Source organism: Staurois parvus, unplaced genomic scaffold, assembly GCF_062004578.1.
Source record: "Staurois parvus isolate SC_StPar_1 unplaced genomic scaffold, SC_StPar_1.0 ptg000177l, whole genome shotgun sequence".
In the NCBI taxonomy this organism is placed as follows: Eukaryota; Metazoa; Chordata; class Amphibia; order Anura; family Ranidae; genus Staurois; species Staurois parvus.
In genome coordinates, this window is record NW_028317973.1 from 1,741,102 (window position 1) to 1,758,618 (window position 17,517).

Below are 17,517 nucleotides of genomic sequence, written 5' to 3' on the forward strand. Positions count from 1 at the left end.
GGTAGAGCTGGAGAGGAGGTGTGGTGGCATCATGATCCCCACCTTGTCCCATCAGAGAATGCCTTGTATTCATTGAATGGCAAGTGGGGCCAAGTGAGTGGCCAGTAGGCAGTGAGGAGGCTGCTTGGCATAGGGTCTGGAAGTCCACAGTAGTAATCACACTTTAGAAGCTCCAACTACTACCATATGTGTTAGCTTCCACAGTGATCCCCCATTTATGAAATCTACACATGTATTTTGGTCCAAGTTAGACCAGTGTAACTATGGAATTAAGAACATACCTGGACTTCAGTTTTAAAGATTTGGGGCAATAAAACATGCTTGCAGAAAAAAGCAGTAACTGCAAAGAGGTTTTCCATTGTAATTGAACATGCATCTTACTTCTATGACCCCTTTAATTATATGTGATACTCATTCCTACCAAGTGTATAACCAGTGGTGTCTTTAGATTTTCCACCAAGATGTACGGATGTTTTAGGCAATGTTCTGTTTTTGATGTATCTCTTCTGTACTCAATAAAATACCTAAAAAAAGAAATGAATCTTACTTCTTATATACTGCAATGTGCAACAGTTCACTGCAACTAAAAACTAGCTGCCTGCATGCTAAAACAGAGTAGGCAACAAGCGCTCAAAGCAGATATATAGTAAACCTAGCAGTTTTGCTGGATGTAAAAGTAAAGGGTGTAAAAGGATTGAGCATGTTCTTACTTGGAGAACATGCTTTTGGAGGCTCCCTTAAGTGCTGACCACATGTTGGAAGGTGTAAACTCTTGGTTTCCTGAACTCTGCTTAAAAAATAAGTCAGTCAATCTAGTCTATGATTCTCCCCTTTAAAGAGATCACATGACCAAATGCCTATGCCTTTAAACACGTGGCCACTACTGAACGGAACCTGGAAAAAATGTTTTAACAGTCCTATTATAATAGGGTTCATTTTTGGCTAAGTATGACCATGCATTCTATCCAAGTACTTTCAACTATTCTTTTACTTTTTTTTTATTTACAGTACCTAAGTGTTGGGTATGACCCGCGACAAACTGCTTTTAATTTACTTCTGAAATTCTTAGGATTCTTCTTTATAACATTCTCAATATGATATTATACCACTGGTATTTAACAGCCTAGTCTTTTTACACCCTAACGTTTAGATTTATATTCTAAATCGCTGAGCAAAACTGTTGGCGCTATATAAATCCTGTATTATAATAATAATAACAATAATGAGAGTACAGATTTTTATTATTTTTAAAACTGCTAGCATGCCTGAAAAGGCTTACATTATAAATGAACATAAAGGGTAAACTAAGAAGTATGAACTAAATTTGGTGATCATAGCTTCATTGTTTAGACTAGGCTTCAGATACAATAAAGTCAATAGGATCATATTAAATATTAAGTACATTTATGAGTAAGGTCACTGTCCTCCGACATTACCCGCAAAGATGTGCTGTGATAATTTTTCAATTTTGCAATTATTCAGCCTCTGCTACCCCCTGCTGGAATATCACTGCTATTGCCAAAGAATTCAAATTTTCTTTTATTTTTCATCTGATTTCCTCACTATTAGTCACTATGTTGAAATCAGCTTTGCATGTTTTTAAACAAATGGTTTATGCAGATAAGCAATGGTTTATTGGTACTTTGTATATAAAGAATAAATATTTGTTCCAAGCTATTCACTTGGGATGTGAATGTAGATTGGTTGTCCATTAGGAACCAGTCTCCTGCCTGTGGTCATATATTGTATAATTTTTATTTCAGCTGTATGTGGTCTATATTGACATCAGCTATATAATTCACATGATTATATGCAATGACTATCTGCTTTTTCTTCAAAGGGACCACCTGGGCTTCCTGGCCAAAAGGTAATTGTTTCATCTGTTCAGACGTGCTGTAATCTGGTAGAGTAGTTAACCCATGCATGCAACAGCATACATTAACATTTTTTCTATATTTTAATAGTTGTGCAATATATATTTATCGCTGTAGAGGTGCGTTGTGTCCCATGAACGCGTTGACGTGCAGTCTTGTTTAGATATCAGGTGTCACACAATGGCAATCTGCGATCTACAGACACTTTTACTCTTCTTCCAAAAACACTTTTGAATGTTAAGGTCCCAGTAACCAACTTCAAACCAGCCTAAAATGTACATCCTGATTTTAAGAATGCCACGTATTAGCTGTACAACACAAAGGCAGTTTATGAATCAGGAATACGGAATATTTGAAATAATAGAATAGACTGGTAGAAGTAAGAAAGTATAACTAATAGATAAATGAAGATTGCTTCTTCATTAAGGCTGGACATACACTATACAATTTTCTTTAGAATTTTGGTTTAGATTTGCCAAAAAACATATAATATCAGGTCAAATCTAAACAACACTTTCAATTGTATCCAATTAGGCAGGCCCTTGCACTACATAGTTGAAGGTAAATCTAAGGGAAATTGGGCAGAAATTGGACAGAAAATTGTATAGTGTATGGCCAGCCTTAGACTGGCCATACATTATACAGTTTTCTTTAGAAAATTGCTTTAGATTTACCAAAAAAACATATAATATGAGGTCAAACCTAAACAACACTTTCAGTTGTGTCCAATCAGGCAGGCCTTTGCAATACATAGTTGAAGGTAAATCTAAAGGAAATTGGACAGAAAATTGTATAGTGTATGGCCAGCCTTAGGCTGGTTTCACACCTACAGTATGTGTTGTGGTAAAATGCAGGAAAGGCGTGTCTTATAGTTTGTTACTCCAACGCACTTGTCTTATAGTTTGTTACTCCAACGCACTGCATTTTGGGTGGTGAGTTAAGGTGGTATTTATTTAAAATAGCACCCAAAGGCACAACCAGATTAGGTACCACTGCCAGAGTAGGTAGCAGTGCCAGAGTAGGTAGCAATTCTGGACTAGGTGTGCTAGGTGAATGAAATGCTGCAGGCGTGTTTTTCACCCATTTCTGTGTGCTGGTAGCCTTCTCTATATGAACGCAACAAGGTAATGAATAAAATTAGCACACAGATCATTATAGGGAAAAGTGACCCTAACTTAGGTGTCTGTTTTTGAACCAGCGGTAATAGATCGCTGCTTAGTTCTCCGGCATTCTCGGAGAACACAGGAGAACTGCCTTTTATGAGGCAGTTCTCTGAACGAATGGAGAACGGTCTACAAACGCTGGAGAACGGTCTACAAACGCTGGAAAGCGGCTGATTTTACTATAATCTCGCGAGATTACAGTAAAAGATCAGTTTACTAAGCAGAGGTAAATTATCTCTGCTTAGTTTGCGGTCCCTCTGATTCTCCAGCTCTGGGCTGGAGAATCTGGAGGGAGAACACAGATCTCCAGTGAAGGGCTGACATGATCTCCAGAGTGTCATAAACTGTGAATGACCAGAGAATAGCTGAGATCCGTTGAATCGCAGCTATTCTCTGTGTCATAAACGGACACCTTAATGGTGTTTCTAGAGACTGCTACCTGGAAACACGAGAGTCCAAAAAAGTGGACAGCCTTGGATATTTTGCTTTTAAACAGTCTACATTTCTGGTTTACCCTGCACTACCATGTAATAATAAAGCATTTTGTCAGGACATCTGGAATGGATGAACTGCTTATTATAATTTGAGTTTAAACAACTCTGCCATGATTCAGATTTGTTTATTATGATGTGTTAAATAATAATTATCTAAGTACTCAAAACCATTTTAAGGAATTTGGATGTTATTTTAGAGGCACTATATGACCCCTTTCCGTCTTTATCTTATCCCGATACAATTTATCTGTTTTCAACAGGGTGAAGTAGGAGAGACTGGTACAAAAGGGGAAAAGGGAAGTCAGGGAGAAAAAGGAGATAAAGGTCCCTTGGGCTTACCAGTAAGTAGATATGGCACCTATTTTATTGAAACCAGCCATTATGTTACCCAATACAGCTGTAGTTTTAGATAGTGTTCTTCAAGGTTTTACAAGCGCATGCACCCTGATTGGGTAACGACACAAGCTCTGTTCTATCCACCTACTATCTGCATTTTTTTGGTAGATGCTGTTAAAACAGCTGACATTTTTATAACCTCAAAGGACTTGTGGCATTTCTTCACTTGAATTCTGGTTCTGCACAACTGCTGATGTCATTATGAAGGTTTCCCACTCTCCCTTTAGTTTTATTATGGAGAGTGCAATGAAATGTACAGAATGGTGGCCAGGAATATTTAGGACCCTTAGTCATAAGACCCGAGCTGAAAATTAAGCGCTCAATGAGCACTCACTGTTGAAGAATGCAAGACATATGAGAAGACAGGAACTAGGTTACCCCATTAGCCTCCATCTATATTTACAATATCATTATGGAGGGGAATTGCCCTTTATGTAGTCCTTTAAACAAGTGCAAGGGTAGGAACTTATTTCCCTTTCTTCCTCAAATTTGCTTCTTTAACTACTACAACAAATGTTGAGTGCAGGTCTAGACTGAATTCCTGCATCACTTCCTGCGTTTTCTTGTCTTGTCCTACATACGGAAAGCAATTCTAAACCCAAGAACAAAAAATGAAATCTAGTAAATCTTACCTGTCTTCAGATGTGCTGGCAGCACCAGTTTTCTTTTTTAAGGCTAAGTATATGTTCTGCAAGGACAAAAAAATACATATAGTATCTGCCAGAAATCTTTTGTCCTTGTAACTTTTCTGTGGCTTGAACTGAAATCCCAAACAAGGTTATCAACTTTCTTCGTAAACATGAAAGCAACACCCCTCTATGTGTTAGGGATGAGACAAGAAGGAGGTGTTTGTAGTCCAATTCAGGAGAGCAGCCTAGGGCAACAATGCTGCTCCTCCACAGATGCAGCGAATGAGCGTTGTCACCCTAGGACAGGAAGTATGTTATTGGAAGGATCACCAGGTGAAAATATAGGAGAAAATTCCTGATAAGAGTAAAAAAAAAATGCAGCCAAGACATCTTAGGCTGGTAAGCTTCAATATAGAAAATGTTTGCTTTTAGTTTTAGATCCATGTTATTATGAGCACAGACAGTTAGCCTGAAGCACCTAGAGGGGATACCTTTCACTGCACATGTAGTCTCATCACTTCTTGAACACACAAAAAGAGGCCAAATTTTTTTTTAACTTTCTAAGCCCAAACTCTTATGCTCAGCTCACTGCAGCCTGGGACCAATAAAAAAGTATATTTATTTATGCTACCCTTCCAAAGAAGATACATTTTATTGTTTTGTGACCATGAGATCCAGTCAGCTATTTCAGGATCAAACAGAATACAGTATATTAACTATGTGAACTAATTCTGATTTGTTTTTGCGTGAATACAAATCACTAATAATAAGCATGTTTCATATAGTGCTGTGGTTAAATTATTGAATGGTATGCCGTGTGCATATGTTTTTGTTTGCTTGGTAATAAAAATCCATGTATTGATTGATTTTTACCCTTGATTCATAATTTTAACATCCAACAAAAGTCAGGCCTTCAAATATGTTTTGTTTGGTTTTTTTGGGGGTTTTTTTGTGTCAAGTCTCCAACATTAAAATAAATTAAGTGCTTCACTGTTTGGACTTGACAATTATATTTAACTTTGAAAGCACTCCATTCCATTCTGTGTTATATGGTTTTAGACTGAATTCACTAAGCTATTGTGTAATGCATGTGCTATTTATAGCCAAATTACTATTTTTTTAGCAATTTTTGCTAAACAAAAATGGTTGTTTTGGCAAATAATGATTGTTATAGCTTAGTAAATTGAGTCTATTGCATTTACTTTTGAAAACTAGTTTTAAGAAGTTTTGGGAATTCCCTTTTCACCTTTTTAGTATGAATTTTTTTTAGTACAACCAGAAATAATTGTTATGCATATTAAAACCACAGGACATAGCTACCTGTTCTATGGATTGAATCATGTACAGAAGGTCTGATCATGTACCTTTTTAAATTCATTCACTGGCACTCTAAATATGGAAAAGTGAATAGGCTTACTGTAATGATAGCTGTCAATGAGATATGATTTGGCACCAGTAAAAATATCTGGAATTTACTATTCGAATTGTAATGAGGGACTGAACTCAGAAAGCTCATAATATCATACATTTACTATATATATTTTACCGAGGGACTGAACTCTGGACGCTGTGCTAAAAAAAGGCAGTAATCAGTATTGCCAGTGGTCATCAATACTGCCATACATTGTTCTTCCCTGAGTCTCCATGTGGTGGTGGCCATCTTGGTGGAGGAAAAGCTTTTCCACATGTCATAGCTTCCTGGAATGTGGATAGTCAACAGCAATGTGGCAACATTATCAAATTTTACTACAAATCTCCAAAGAATAGCAGGCAGGAGTCCCTTAGATCTCACACTGCAGATATTCAGTCATGAGGCCGTAGGCACACTCACATTCCAGAGCACTGCTATTTTTCATGAGGATTCAGAATTTGTCAGGGTTCTGTTTAGGCACAAATTACATTTTAAGATGTTCCCTATAAAAGCTTTACTTTTTGAGGTCAGTTCCATTTTACATATGTTTAGCTGTACTGAGGCTCTGCATTTGCCCAAATCACTGTATACATACACTCCCATCAGCAGATGCACACAATGGCAGATGCTGTATAGGAACTTTAGCACTGAACACAACCACTATTGCATATCTAAGATATTTGTATATTTGCTATAGAAACCAGATCTTTTAAACTTCTTCCATCAATAGTCAATCAGTAACGTCAGATACAGACCTTTATTAGCTTAAAGCAAATAAAAATGTTAGTTTTTTGTATAAGTACATGTATATATTATTCTGTAAAAGTGTGATTCATATTCTTACCAGTCCCAATCACATTGCAAATGCGTATTTTTTTCTACAATTGTGCACAATTTCAGGGGCTAGAATGTGCAACTGCCATGAGCCCCCCACTCTTCTGGCTATATCATATTTCAAAACACATATTATTCAATAATCTGAGTCCCATATAAATGCTTTAGGCAGAGAGATGAATCCACATTTGAACTGTCTGAATTACTAAAGAAATTGTAATTCTGTTCAGCCAGTCTTGTGGTCCAGGCAACCATACGAGATAACATAGCTAGTTCCTGTACACCCTGAAACTCTGCAGTACAGCTTGATCTAGGACCAGCCCTAGCATGTGACTGGACAACAAAGTATCAGCAGATAAGACCATTGCTTTGGGTTTTTTGCCACTCCACTCTTGGAGGTAGACAGATAGGACTGTGCATGGCAGCAGGGCCTAATTGTCTTACACCACTACATCTACTCTCTCTTAGTCTGGGCACTGATGTGTATGAAATTACAGGAGGCCAATTCTGTAACTGATTCAGGTATATTTGCCACTTGTATGTAAACCTACATTAAAGTATAACTCCACTTTTGTTGAGAAAAAAACAATCCCCTGTGAGCGATCTATCTACATTGCAAGGATTTTAACAAACAGTTTAGCTGGGTCTTACCTTTTTCTGTTCTGTTCTACTTTGTCCATGAAAGACTGATTTCCTGAATGAGAGGGGCTGCACTCAATACAACTACCTGGTGTACTTTCAGCATTCTAATGAGGAAGTTTGCAGTGTCTGCATCCCCTTAGAAGTAATAAACCCTTAGGGAATATTTCACCAAAAATGAAATTTCTTTTGATGGAGATGCCCAAAATGTTAATTGTATCTTTATGCTTCTTACTTTTTAAGTGAGGAAGTCTGAGAAAATCATTTTGCCAATCACTCTTGCAGAAAATGACATTTATGGGGGCATTCTGTACAACAAATGTGTACAGAAAGCCTCCAGGTTGCCATATTGAATTTTGACAATTTTAGAACATCACAGCAGATGAGGTCCAGCTGTAATATGAACCAAGTTTACAAGACTCATCATCTCCTTTTATTAAGTTTAAGCAGAAACAGCAGGACTATCATTTACTGTTCATAATATGCTTAAGGTCATTAAGATGGACTTTATACGAAGATTTAAATCTGTATGAAACAATAATCTCCACTTGTGGAAATGTTTTGTGAATTAACAGATGTTTTTGTTACTAATGTATCAATATGTGAGCTATACTTAAAATGACGAGGCGGCTGTGTTTTCTCACAGCAATGGCAATGTTAGGCTGTAACATGTCATCAAGTTACTGTGTCAATGTGCCATAACAACACCATCCCTTGTACCGTTTCTCATGTGTTGTCAGTGCTGATTCTGATCATAAGGGAATTAAAGTGTATGTATGTATTCAGTTGCTGCTTCACTCACCTCTCCCCTCCCTCATTGTTTTCCCCTTCCATTTTCCTGCCCCCTTCATGTGTATTGACACTCTGCCCTGCTGTTCAGGGTGCTTCAGGTTTAGACGGCAGAATTGGTCCACCGGTGAGTCTTAACTCCATTACACTAACCTACATGTTTCCTATTACCTTGCCTTGCCCCCTCTGCTCCTAACTGCAACCTGTCTGCTACTAAATGACTCCCTTATCCAATTAGCAGCAATTTTACCCAAAGCAAATTTACACTGAATTCTTATGACAGTTTCCTAATAGCCTTTTTTTTATTAGTAGAATGACTCTTTAAGCAATGAAACATACATACAACATACAGAACTGTCATGCACTTGCAATAGGAAAACTGTATGCATCCAATTAGGGGCTGTAGTTCTGTTTTGCAGTCATACTCGAGTTTTATGATGTAATTTGTGACTGTGATGGTACATATATGCACAGAAATGCTGTTTTTTGTATCATGACTGTGCACCTGTAAGAAAAGTTCTATTAACTTGATTCCCTGAATATGTATTAAAGAGCACAGCAGGGGACTTTTACGTATAATTAATAGGTTTAAATATTTCTAGAAACTCTGCCAAGTCTTATAAATTGTCCTTTCATATTTTTCAAACTAGAGTGGTAATATTCATTTTGTGCAGATCAATAGATTTAGGTCAACTAAAGACCTGACTGAACAGGTTAATAAGTGAAAATCAGTATCTGAAATGTTTGGTATCACTGACAGAGGTTTAGTAACATGGTGGAAAATCTCTGCAACCAGTTCAAGATGATTTCTGAATTGGATAGAGATTGATCCTTTTGCCATGCTTATTCTGCATTCAGTTATTATGTGGGACGCAGGAGGAATTCCCTTCATGTCTGGTTGGCCTGCAGTCACAAGCAGAATTGCTCCCTTACTAAGGATAGGCTGTGACTGGCCTTACGTATTCTTCTGCACACATTTCAGAATAAAGGAAGTAATATAAAGCTATAGAGTTGGTTAAAGCTATGGTGCTTCATAAACACTTAAGGTTTTAGAATATTATTTAACTGGATGTAGTATAAAGATGGACAATCCTTGCTACTCCAGTTTCTGGCATATTGAGCATTGTTTAGCTTCCTAAGAGTATTCCTTAATCAAGAGAAGTGTGGGGTTCATAGGTTTGAGAGGTCTAGTATAAACATGTGGCCATTATTTAGAGGTAAGCAGCTTCCCCCTTCTGATAAAACTGGAAATATCTGTAAATTCAGCATTAAGATGAATCGGTTATATTACAAATCGGTATTTGTCCAGCATTTGCATTAAGGTTTGATTGTTTCACCGTGATGGAGGGCATACATATTGCTTGTATTTAAACTATATCTTAAGGAACTATCTAAATCCTGTTTTGCAAACAACTCCTATATATATCTAAATAAGAGACACATATAAGCTTCCTGACCAGAAAAACATGCAATGCTTTCTGTATTATAAAGCATTTATGCATCCAACAGTGCAGCATATGCTTAAGATCCCTTATGCTGAGACAGAGTACTTTTAAAATGGGTTGCTTTATAAAAGGCTAAGAAAGTCCATCATGGAGGTAACAGCATATAAACTACCCGAAGAGGTATTACGTTATAACCCTAAAAACCCGTTGATACAGTAAGTATGTGAGATGTGGGAGATCAATTGGAGGCCATCAACTGAGAGGAATTGGATGCATGTGTCTTCATTCAATAGTCACCATCCCATAACCCTGTACCAAAGTTCAGAGTTGTAAGCATATTAAATCAGTTGCTTGTCCCATCCATAAATATAGAATCATGATGAATTCAGCTTTGGAGATCCCGTATAAAACGTTGTCCTACTACTGCTGGTATAAAGCTAAGAAGCATAACTATTGTACTTCCCATAAACCTGTACCACAGTTTGGAGTTGTAAGCATATTCAGTCAGTTGCATGCCCATGCTAACAGTGTAGGCACATGATGAATTCAGGATTGAAGATACTATATAAAATGTTGTCGTGCAACTGCTGGTATAAGTCTAGGAAGCATAACTACTGTACTTGCGCACTGCTAATGTTTCTACCCTAAGGTGATTATTGAATATATGGCCTGGCCTTTTGATCTCTATAAATGCATCCATTTCTGCAGCATGGTGATTTACAAATTGCATGCTAAGCTACTTTCTTGAAATGATGCAAGCCCCTTTCCCTTTTAATCCAATTATTTGTAATGGTTACAATGCTTAAATATGTGACTAAACCGGTATGTCTTCATCCAGTTACCCTTTTCAGTCGTGAGTTGATGACCACTTATTGAATGCATTGACTTTAGCTTTAAAATACATGCCTAATGTCTTACTCATTTATGTTAGTTATCCATGCATCCTTACAGTGTTCTGAAGATCTGGTTAGACTCAGCTGAAAACTGTAACAAGCCAAAGATATCTTTACTGCCTGCACACATGGTCTCCTTTCTATTTGCTTATTTCCTGACTGTCAAATGCATAAACCAGGACAACGTTTCTTAAAAAAAGACCCTTTGTTTATTAATATATTAGGGGACCCCTGGACCAATTGGAGTTCCAGGACCAGCAGGACCAAAAGGGGAGAGAGTAAGTAGAGGCTATAGCCTTGTACAAATCATTCCCTTGGTTATTGGTTTCCTCTGAAGTACTAAAATGTTATTGTTTTTCTTGAAGGGCAATAAAGGAGATCCTGGTGTACAGGGACCAACTGGACCAGCAGGGCCACCTGTAAGTATACCAAAACAATAAACAGTTTAATACAGTGTAGTGCTATACATTTGCATTTTCATCTTTAAGTTTATGTGAAGCTGAACATTTTATATTTCAAGGATTTTATTCAGTGAAACAGGCCAAGAGTACAGACACATACAATGAAATCGCCTATCAACTCTTAATGGCAATATAAAAGGAAGCGCACACAAAAACATTATGGTCTCTCATGGTAACAATGAGTAAAAACAGAGGGATGGGGGGGGGGGGGGGGGGTCACATCACATAAGAACAATGTTCAGTGGAGCAAACAATCAAAATGCAGATACAGGATCCTGCAACAGGTAATGATAGGACATAACAAACAAAGCATACATGAGTAGACCAGGTAGACTCTTTTGCATGAGTGGTCCTCAAATAGGAGAACTGTAGAGGAAAAGGAAAAACAGGAAGAGAAAAAATAGGGGGGGGAGAAGGTTTTGGAAAATGGGGTGGGAAAAGGCAAGGGATCACCTCCATTTCCCCTCAGGAAAGGAAAAGATACATGATCCAGGGTCCAGATTTACTAAGTGGACTAGGTGCATGTAGACCTATCGTTCTGATAATCCGCTGAGTCTAGATAGTGGAACCAACAGGCCCAAGTATGAGTGAATTTAGTCCGGGTGCCGTGTGCTATGTCTATAAGTTTCTCCATTTCAGCTGTAAGACTAATATGTTGAAACCATTCCGCTATAGTCGGAGGATGTGTGGAGCTCCATTTCAAAGGAATGCACGCATTCACTAGGTGCATAGTTAAAGATCTATGGTAAACAGAGCGGGGCAGGGATGAATGATGCAAGAGGTATTGGGCAGGTGTATAGTTCAGGTTATATGTAGTGATTTTAGCAATGAGAGCATGTACCATAGACCAATATTGTTGTATTTTGGGACATTCCCACCAAATATGCAACAAGTAAGCCTGGGGCGGAGCAGAGAGGTGAAAGAGAGCTAGAGATTTTGTGGAGAAGTTTTGGGGTTTTATACCAGGCAGAGAATAATTTGTATCCAGTTTCTTGCGTATTCACATTGACCGAGCCCTTATGGGTATGGAACAAGACTCTTTCCCAAGAGCCAAAGACAAGCGTTTTTCCCACTGCTGACACAGTCAGCGGCGTAATATGAGAATGGAGAATGGAATAAATTGCTGAGATCGTGTGAAGCTGAACATTTTAGTTTTGGATAGAGCATTGAATGGTAAAACAACGGGGTTGATTTACTAAAACTGGAGAATGCTAATTCTGGTGCAGCTGTGCATGGTAGCCAATCAGCTTCTAACTTCAGCTTGTTCAATTAACCACTTGCCATCCTGATGATTTCCCCCCTGCCTGCCCAGGCTATTTTTTACCTTACGGTGCTGTGTTACTTTAACTGACAATTGTGCTGTCATGCAACACTGCACCCAAATTAAATTTACGTCCTTTTTTTTTTACCAAGAATTGAGCTTTCTTTTAGTGGTATTTGATCGCCTGTACATTTTTTATTTTTTGTGCTATAAAAAGAAAGATTGACAATTTTGATTAAAAAACAATTTGGATTTCCTGTTACAACACACCAGAACATAAATGTAAATGGGTCCCAATGCATTCTTTCTGAAAAGGTGAATTCTACTTATACTGGATCATATTGAGGTCAGTCCCATCCTGTAAGCCTGTTCCAGTTTGTGAGCCTGGCACCTAGTGGAGGGATTGAAGCAAAGTCTACTAGCAACTAGTTTTCAGGCACCAGACTCTTATACAGGGGCAGACTGACAACTCATGGGGCCCCCATGCAATAGGGGGTCATGGTGCCCCTGTGTCCCAAACTTAAAAAAGCCTATGGAAAAGGTACCAGGGGCATCTCATGGGGCCCCTACTGACCCCGGGCCCTTGGGCAGTGCCCGAGTTTCCAAATGGTCAGTCCGCCCCTGCTCTTATAAAAACCCTCTGATCTAATAGGACCAGAGCAATGGTAGAAAAGTTAGTTGCTTCCCCACACTATATTGAGCAGTGAATTAAGTTAGGTACATGCAAATCAATATGAAGAGTTTATATGGGAAAGGAAGCGTCCTATCTCTTTAGTCCTTTAGTTATTATGTAGTGTTCCCAGGTACCTTAGCCTTTTTTAAAAAAAAAAAACTGCAAGTCTGAGAACCCCTTTTGCTTACATCTTTGTAAAACAGGATCAGCATTACCAATCAAACTCCTCCCTGTCTCTTATATACAGAAAATGAAATTCAAGTCACCAATCCGATGTCATTTAAATTTGTATCTGGCTGGTGATGCAACATGCAAAGTTACAGCACGCTTTTACTTACCATCTGATAGGCTGTGAGACTTTTTCAAATTCACATTTGCTTGGAATTGTTCCTTAAAACGGAGTTCCAACCAAAAGGGGAAGTTCCTCTTCAAGCCTTTGTCCCCCGCTCCCCATTAAGGATTGGCACCTTTGGGGAGCAGGTACCTGAATTTGCCCCGCTCTCACTTCCGCTGTGATCACCTAGGCGGTCGGAAGCAGAAGTTGTCCTCCCCCCCTCCCTCCCCATAGTCTTCTGGGACACGTGGCAGGTCCCAGAAGACTATGGGACCATTCACATAGCGCAACACAACTCGCGCATGCGCAGTGGGCACCCGGCTGTGAAGCCGCAAGTTGACACAGCCGGGTGCCCACACTGAAGATGCTGGCGCCGAGGAGAAGACGGCTGGTGAAACCAGTGGTGGTGAAGACACCGCTGGACCGAGGGACAGGTAAGTGGCTGTATTTTAAAATTCAGCAGCTACAGTTTTTGTAGCTACTGACTTTTATTTATTTATTTTTTTAGGGGGAACTGCTTTAACTTTAGCCATGGTTGGCATGATAAAGTCAAATGATGCACCCTATTTATTTTCAAGCTAAAACTTCAGGCAGATATAAAAGGCACAAGGTATTGCACCTCTGTATTGCAGTCCCTGCACAATAGGGATCAGAGGGTGAACCAGCACAAGGAGACATTCAGTTGCATGGTAGTGCTAATGTGCTAACATGGAGCATGGTGATAGGAGACGGCTGAGCCAATTCTTCCTCTTTTATGGTGCAGTCACAGACTGGGTGAGAGACACAATCTGTTAGCATTGTAAGAGAATGGGTAGGTGGCTGAATGATCAGACAGGGAGAAGCTGTAACTTGCAGCTTACTAAACATGTGAAAAGTTATAATCAATAATGCAAAACAGAGTCAGGGTGCCAAATAGCATGAATACACTGCAGGATATCACAAAACAGATGATGAAAGCTGCACAAACATGTACTCTTCACAGCAATGTCTCTGTGGCTCAATCAGGGTAACATGTTGTTGCAATATCTGTCTAGGACAGCAATGGGCAAACTACGGTCCGCGGGCCGTATACGGCCCGGTGGACCTTTTAATCCGGCCCGCGGAGCTAGGCTCCCGCTAGGCTCCTCTCACAGTCCGCCGTGAAGACCGGTGTAGCATGAAAATCTGTCCCCCTCGACGTATCTGCGCATGTGCCGGAGATCGCCGATCGGCTGCTATTGCCTGAAACTGGCACATGCGCAGATACGTCGAGGGGGAAAGATCCTCAAAGGAGACAGATTTTCATGCTACACCGGAACGGCGCGGGAATACGGCGAGAGGAACGCGCGGAGCAAAGGTAAGTGAATTGACACAGGGGGGACTTGGGGACTTAATATGGGGGATGAATTAATATGGGGATGAATTACTATAGGGGGGATGAATTACTATATGGGGGATGAATTACTATATGGGGGATGAATTACTATGGGGGATGAATTACTATATGGGGGATGAATTACTATATGGGGGATGAATTACTATATGGGGGATGAATTACTATGGGGGATGAATTACTATATGGGGGATGAATTACTATGGGGGATGAATTACTATGGGGGATGAATTACTATATGGGGGATGAATTACTATGGGGGATGAATTACTATGGGGGATGAATTACTATATGGGGGATGAATTACTATATGGGGGATGAATTACTATGGGGGATGAATTACTATATGGGGGATGAATTACTATGGGGGATGAATTACTATGGGGGATGAATTACTATATGGGGGATGAATTACTATGGGGGGATGAATTACTATATGGGGGATTAATTACTATGGGGGATGAATTACTATATGGGGGATGAATTACTATATGGGGGATGAATTACTATGGGGGATGAATTACTATATGGGGGATGAATTACTATGGGGGATGAATTACTATGGGGGATGAATTACTATATGGGGGATGAATTACTATGGGGGATGAATTACTATGGGGGATGAATTACTATATGGGGGATGAATTACTATATGGGGGATGAATTACTATGGGGGATGAATTACTATATGGGGGATGAATTACTATGGGGGATGAATTACTATATGGGGGATGAATTACTATATGGGGGATGAATTACTATGGGGGATGAATTACTATATGGGGGATGAATTACTATGGGGGATGAATTACTATGGGGGATGAATTACTATATGGGGGATGAATTACTATGGGGGATGAATTACTATATGGGGGATTAATTACTATGGGGGATGAATTACTATGGGGGATGAATTACTATATGGGGGATGAATTACTATGGGGGATGAATTACTATGCTTACTATGGGGGAATATTACTATACTTACTATGGATGACACATACACATCATTCATCTACTCTTGGTCCGGCCCCCGGGTCCAATATATGAACCCATTGCGGCCCTCAAGTCAAAAAGTTTGCCCACCCCTGGTCTAGGACCTTATAGTAAAAAGTGAACAGTTAGAGGAATCCAAGGCCTGAGGACACAGCGGAGCCGCCCCACCGGAACTAAAAGACTCTGGAAGCGATTGGGTAGGGTCTTTCTTAGAACCTCATGCTATCAGGCTGTGGCCCAGCTACCTGCACAATGGTTCTGACAGTGGAGAGCTTCTCAGCTGGCTCATATCACTATCCCACCTTCCTTTATCTTATCAGATGTAATCTTCCTGAACCGCTAAGTGAGGGAAGCAGAGAAACTTTTCTTCTCTGATCAGGTCCAGAAATCCAGGGAGTTGTGGGAAAATGGGTTTAAAGGAGCCTGTGCCAAGTGTTTGACTCACGGTTGTGGTGCAGCCTTATTGGTATCACTGGCACGCATCTGGTAACCGCTGCATCAGTATACAGCCCTGTCAGGCTATAATGTTAGAGTTCAACGTCCAAACAGTAGCTTAGCAGCCTGTTTTTACCACCCCCTCCACCTTCTGTGACTGGGATCCCTCAGCCCCCTTATACTTACTTGAGCCCCGTCATGATCCAGTGCTGTGCCTGAGAGCTTCAGCTCTCTCTGCTCTGTCCCGCCTCATAGAGCAGATCAGTAGCAGCAGGAGCCATTGGTTCCTGCTGCTGTCAGTCAAACTCCAGGGAGCGGGATGCAGGGCCTATCCCCGCTGTCTGTGGATGCAGGCAGCAGGGCTCAGGAGCGAGCCCGCTGGAGTGCCCCTACAGGAAGTGGCTTCCTCTGGAGGCACTCATTGAAGAGGAGGAGTGCCCCTATAGGAAGTAGCTCCTTTGGAGGCACTCATTGAAGAGGAGGAGCCAGGAGAACCGGCGGAGGATTCGAAAAGAGGAGGATCGGAGCTGCTGTGTGCAATATCATTACACAGAGCAGGTAAGTATACCATATTTATTATTTTAATGAAAAGAATTTAGGCTTTACAATCATTTTCACGGAACTTATTTGATTCATTGGCATAGAGCTGACACCTTTTCTGCAGTATATTATAAAGATCGTTAAATTGTTTATATAATAATGGCCCTACCACAGTCATACACCCACCCATACACCCATGTATACACAGTAGAATCAGTGTTGGGGGAAGCTAGTTCAGCTACCAGAATGTTTGGGAGATATGTGGGAGAAAGCTGAGGAACCTACAAGCTCTTGCAAGCAAGAGCACAACATATATATGCGAAAAGTGTCTATGGTGGAATTCAAACCAAGAAACACAGTTCTAACTTGAAGATTTGTCTATTTATTTTACAAAATGTGTTATTAGAAAATAAAGATGAGGAAAACATTACCATCATTTGCATGAATAAAAAGTAGAAAGTATTAGTGGTTGCGTTACCACCATAATTTATTTATTTATTTATTTATCGAGTTTATATAGCGCCAAAGGGTTTGCTCAGCGCTGTACAATAGAGGGGGGACAATACCTGAAACAGTACAGTAACATCAAACAGCACACAAGGGGTAAGAGGGCCCTACTCTTTCGAGCTTACAATCTAGGAGACCATTCATCCTCCATTGGACCTGAAGTGGTCTTTTTTCCTCAGGTAACTTTACATATTTTTTCCCTAGTACTAAGTGTATCAGTCATGTTGGTCACTGACTAGATTTAAAACATACTGGGGTTGATTTACCAAAACTGGGATTAATAGGGTCTGGGATTAAAAAATTAAACTGACTGGCACTGTAAGGCGGCAATGATAGACAGCACTGACAGGCACTGATAGGTGGCACTGATG

General features: G+C 39.8%; 1 protein-coding gene across 1 annotated transcript in view; it reads left to right on the forward strand.

The window, feature by feature from the left end:
• The window catches only part of COL13A1 (collagen type XIII alpha 1 chain), a 235,357-nt gene that overhangs the window by 198,486 nt on the left and 19,354 nt on the right, over positions 1 to 17,517 (forward strand). The window contains exons 30-34 of the mRNA XM_089677089.1: positions 1,841 to 1,867; positions 3,792 to 3,872; positions 8,321 to 8,356; positions 10,792 to 10,845; positions 10,933 to 10,986. Coding sequence (XP_089533215.1) covers positions 1,841 to 1,867; positions 3,792 to 3,872; positions 8,321 to 8,356; positions 10,792 to 10,845; positions 10,933 to 10,986 — 252 coding nt within the window. The remainder of the gene's footprint in view (positions 1 to 1,840; positions 1,868 to 3,791; positions 3,873 to 8,320; positions 8,357 to 10,791; positions 10,846 to 10,932; positions 10,987 to 17,517) is intronic.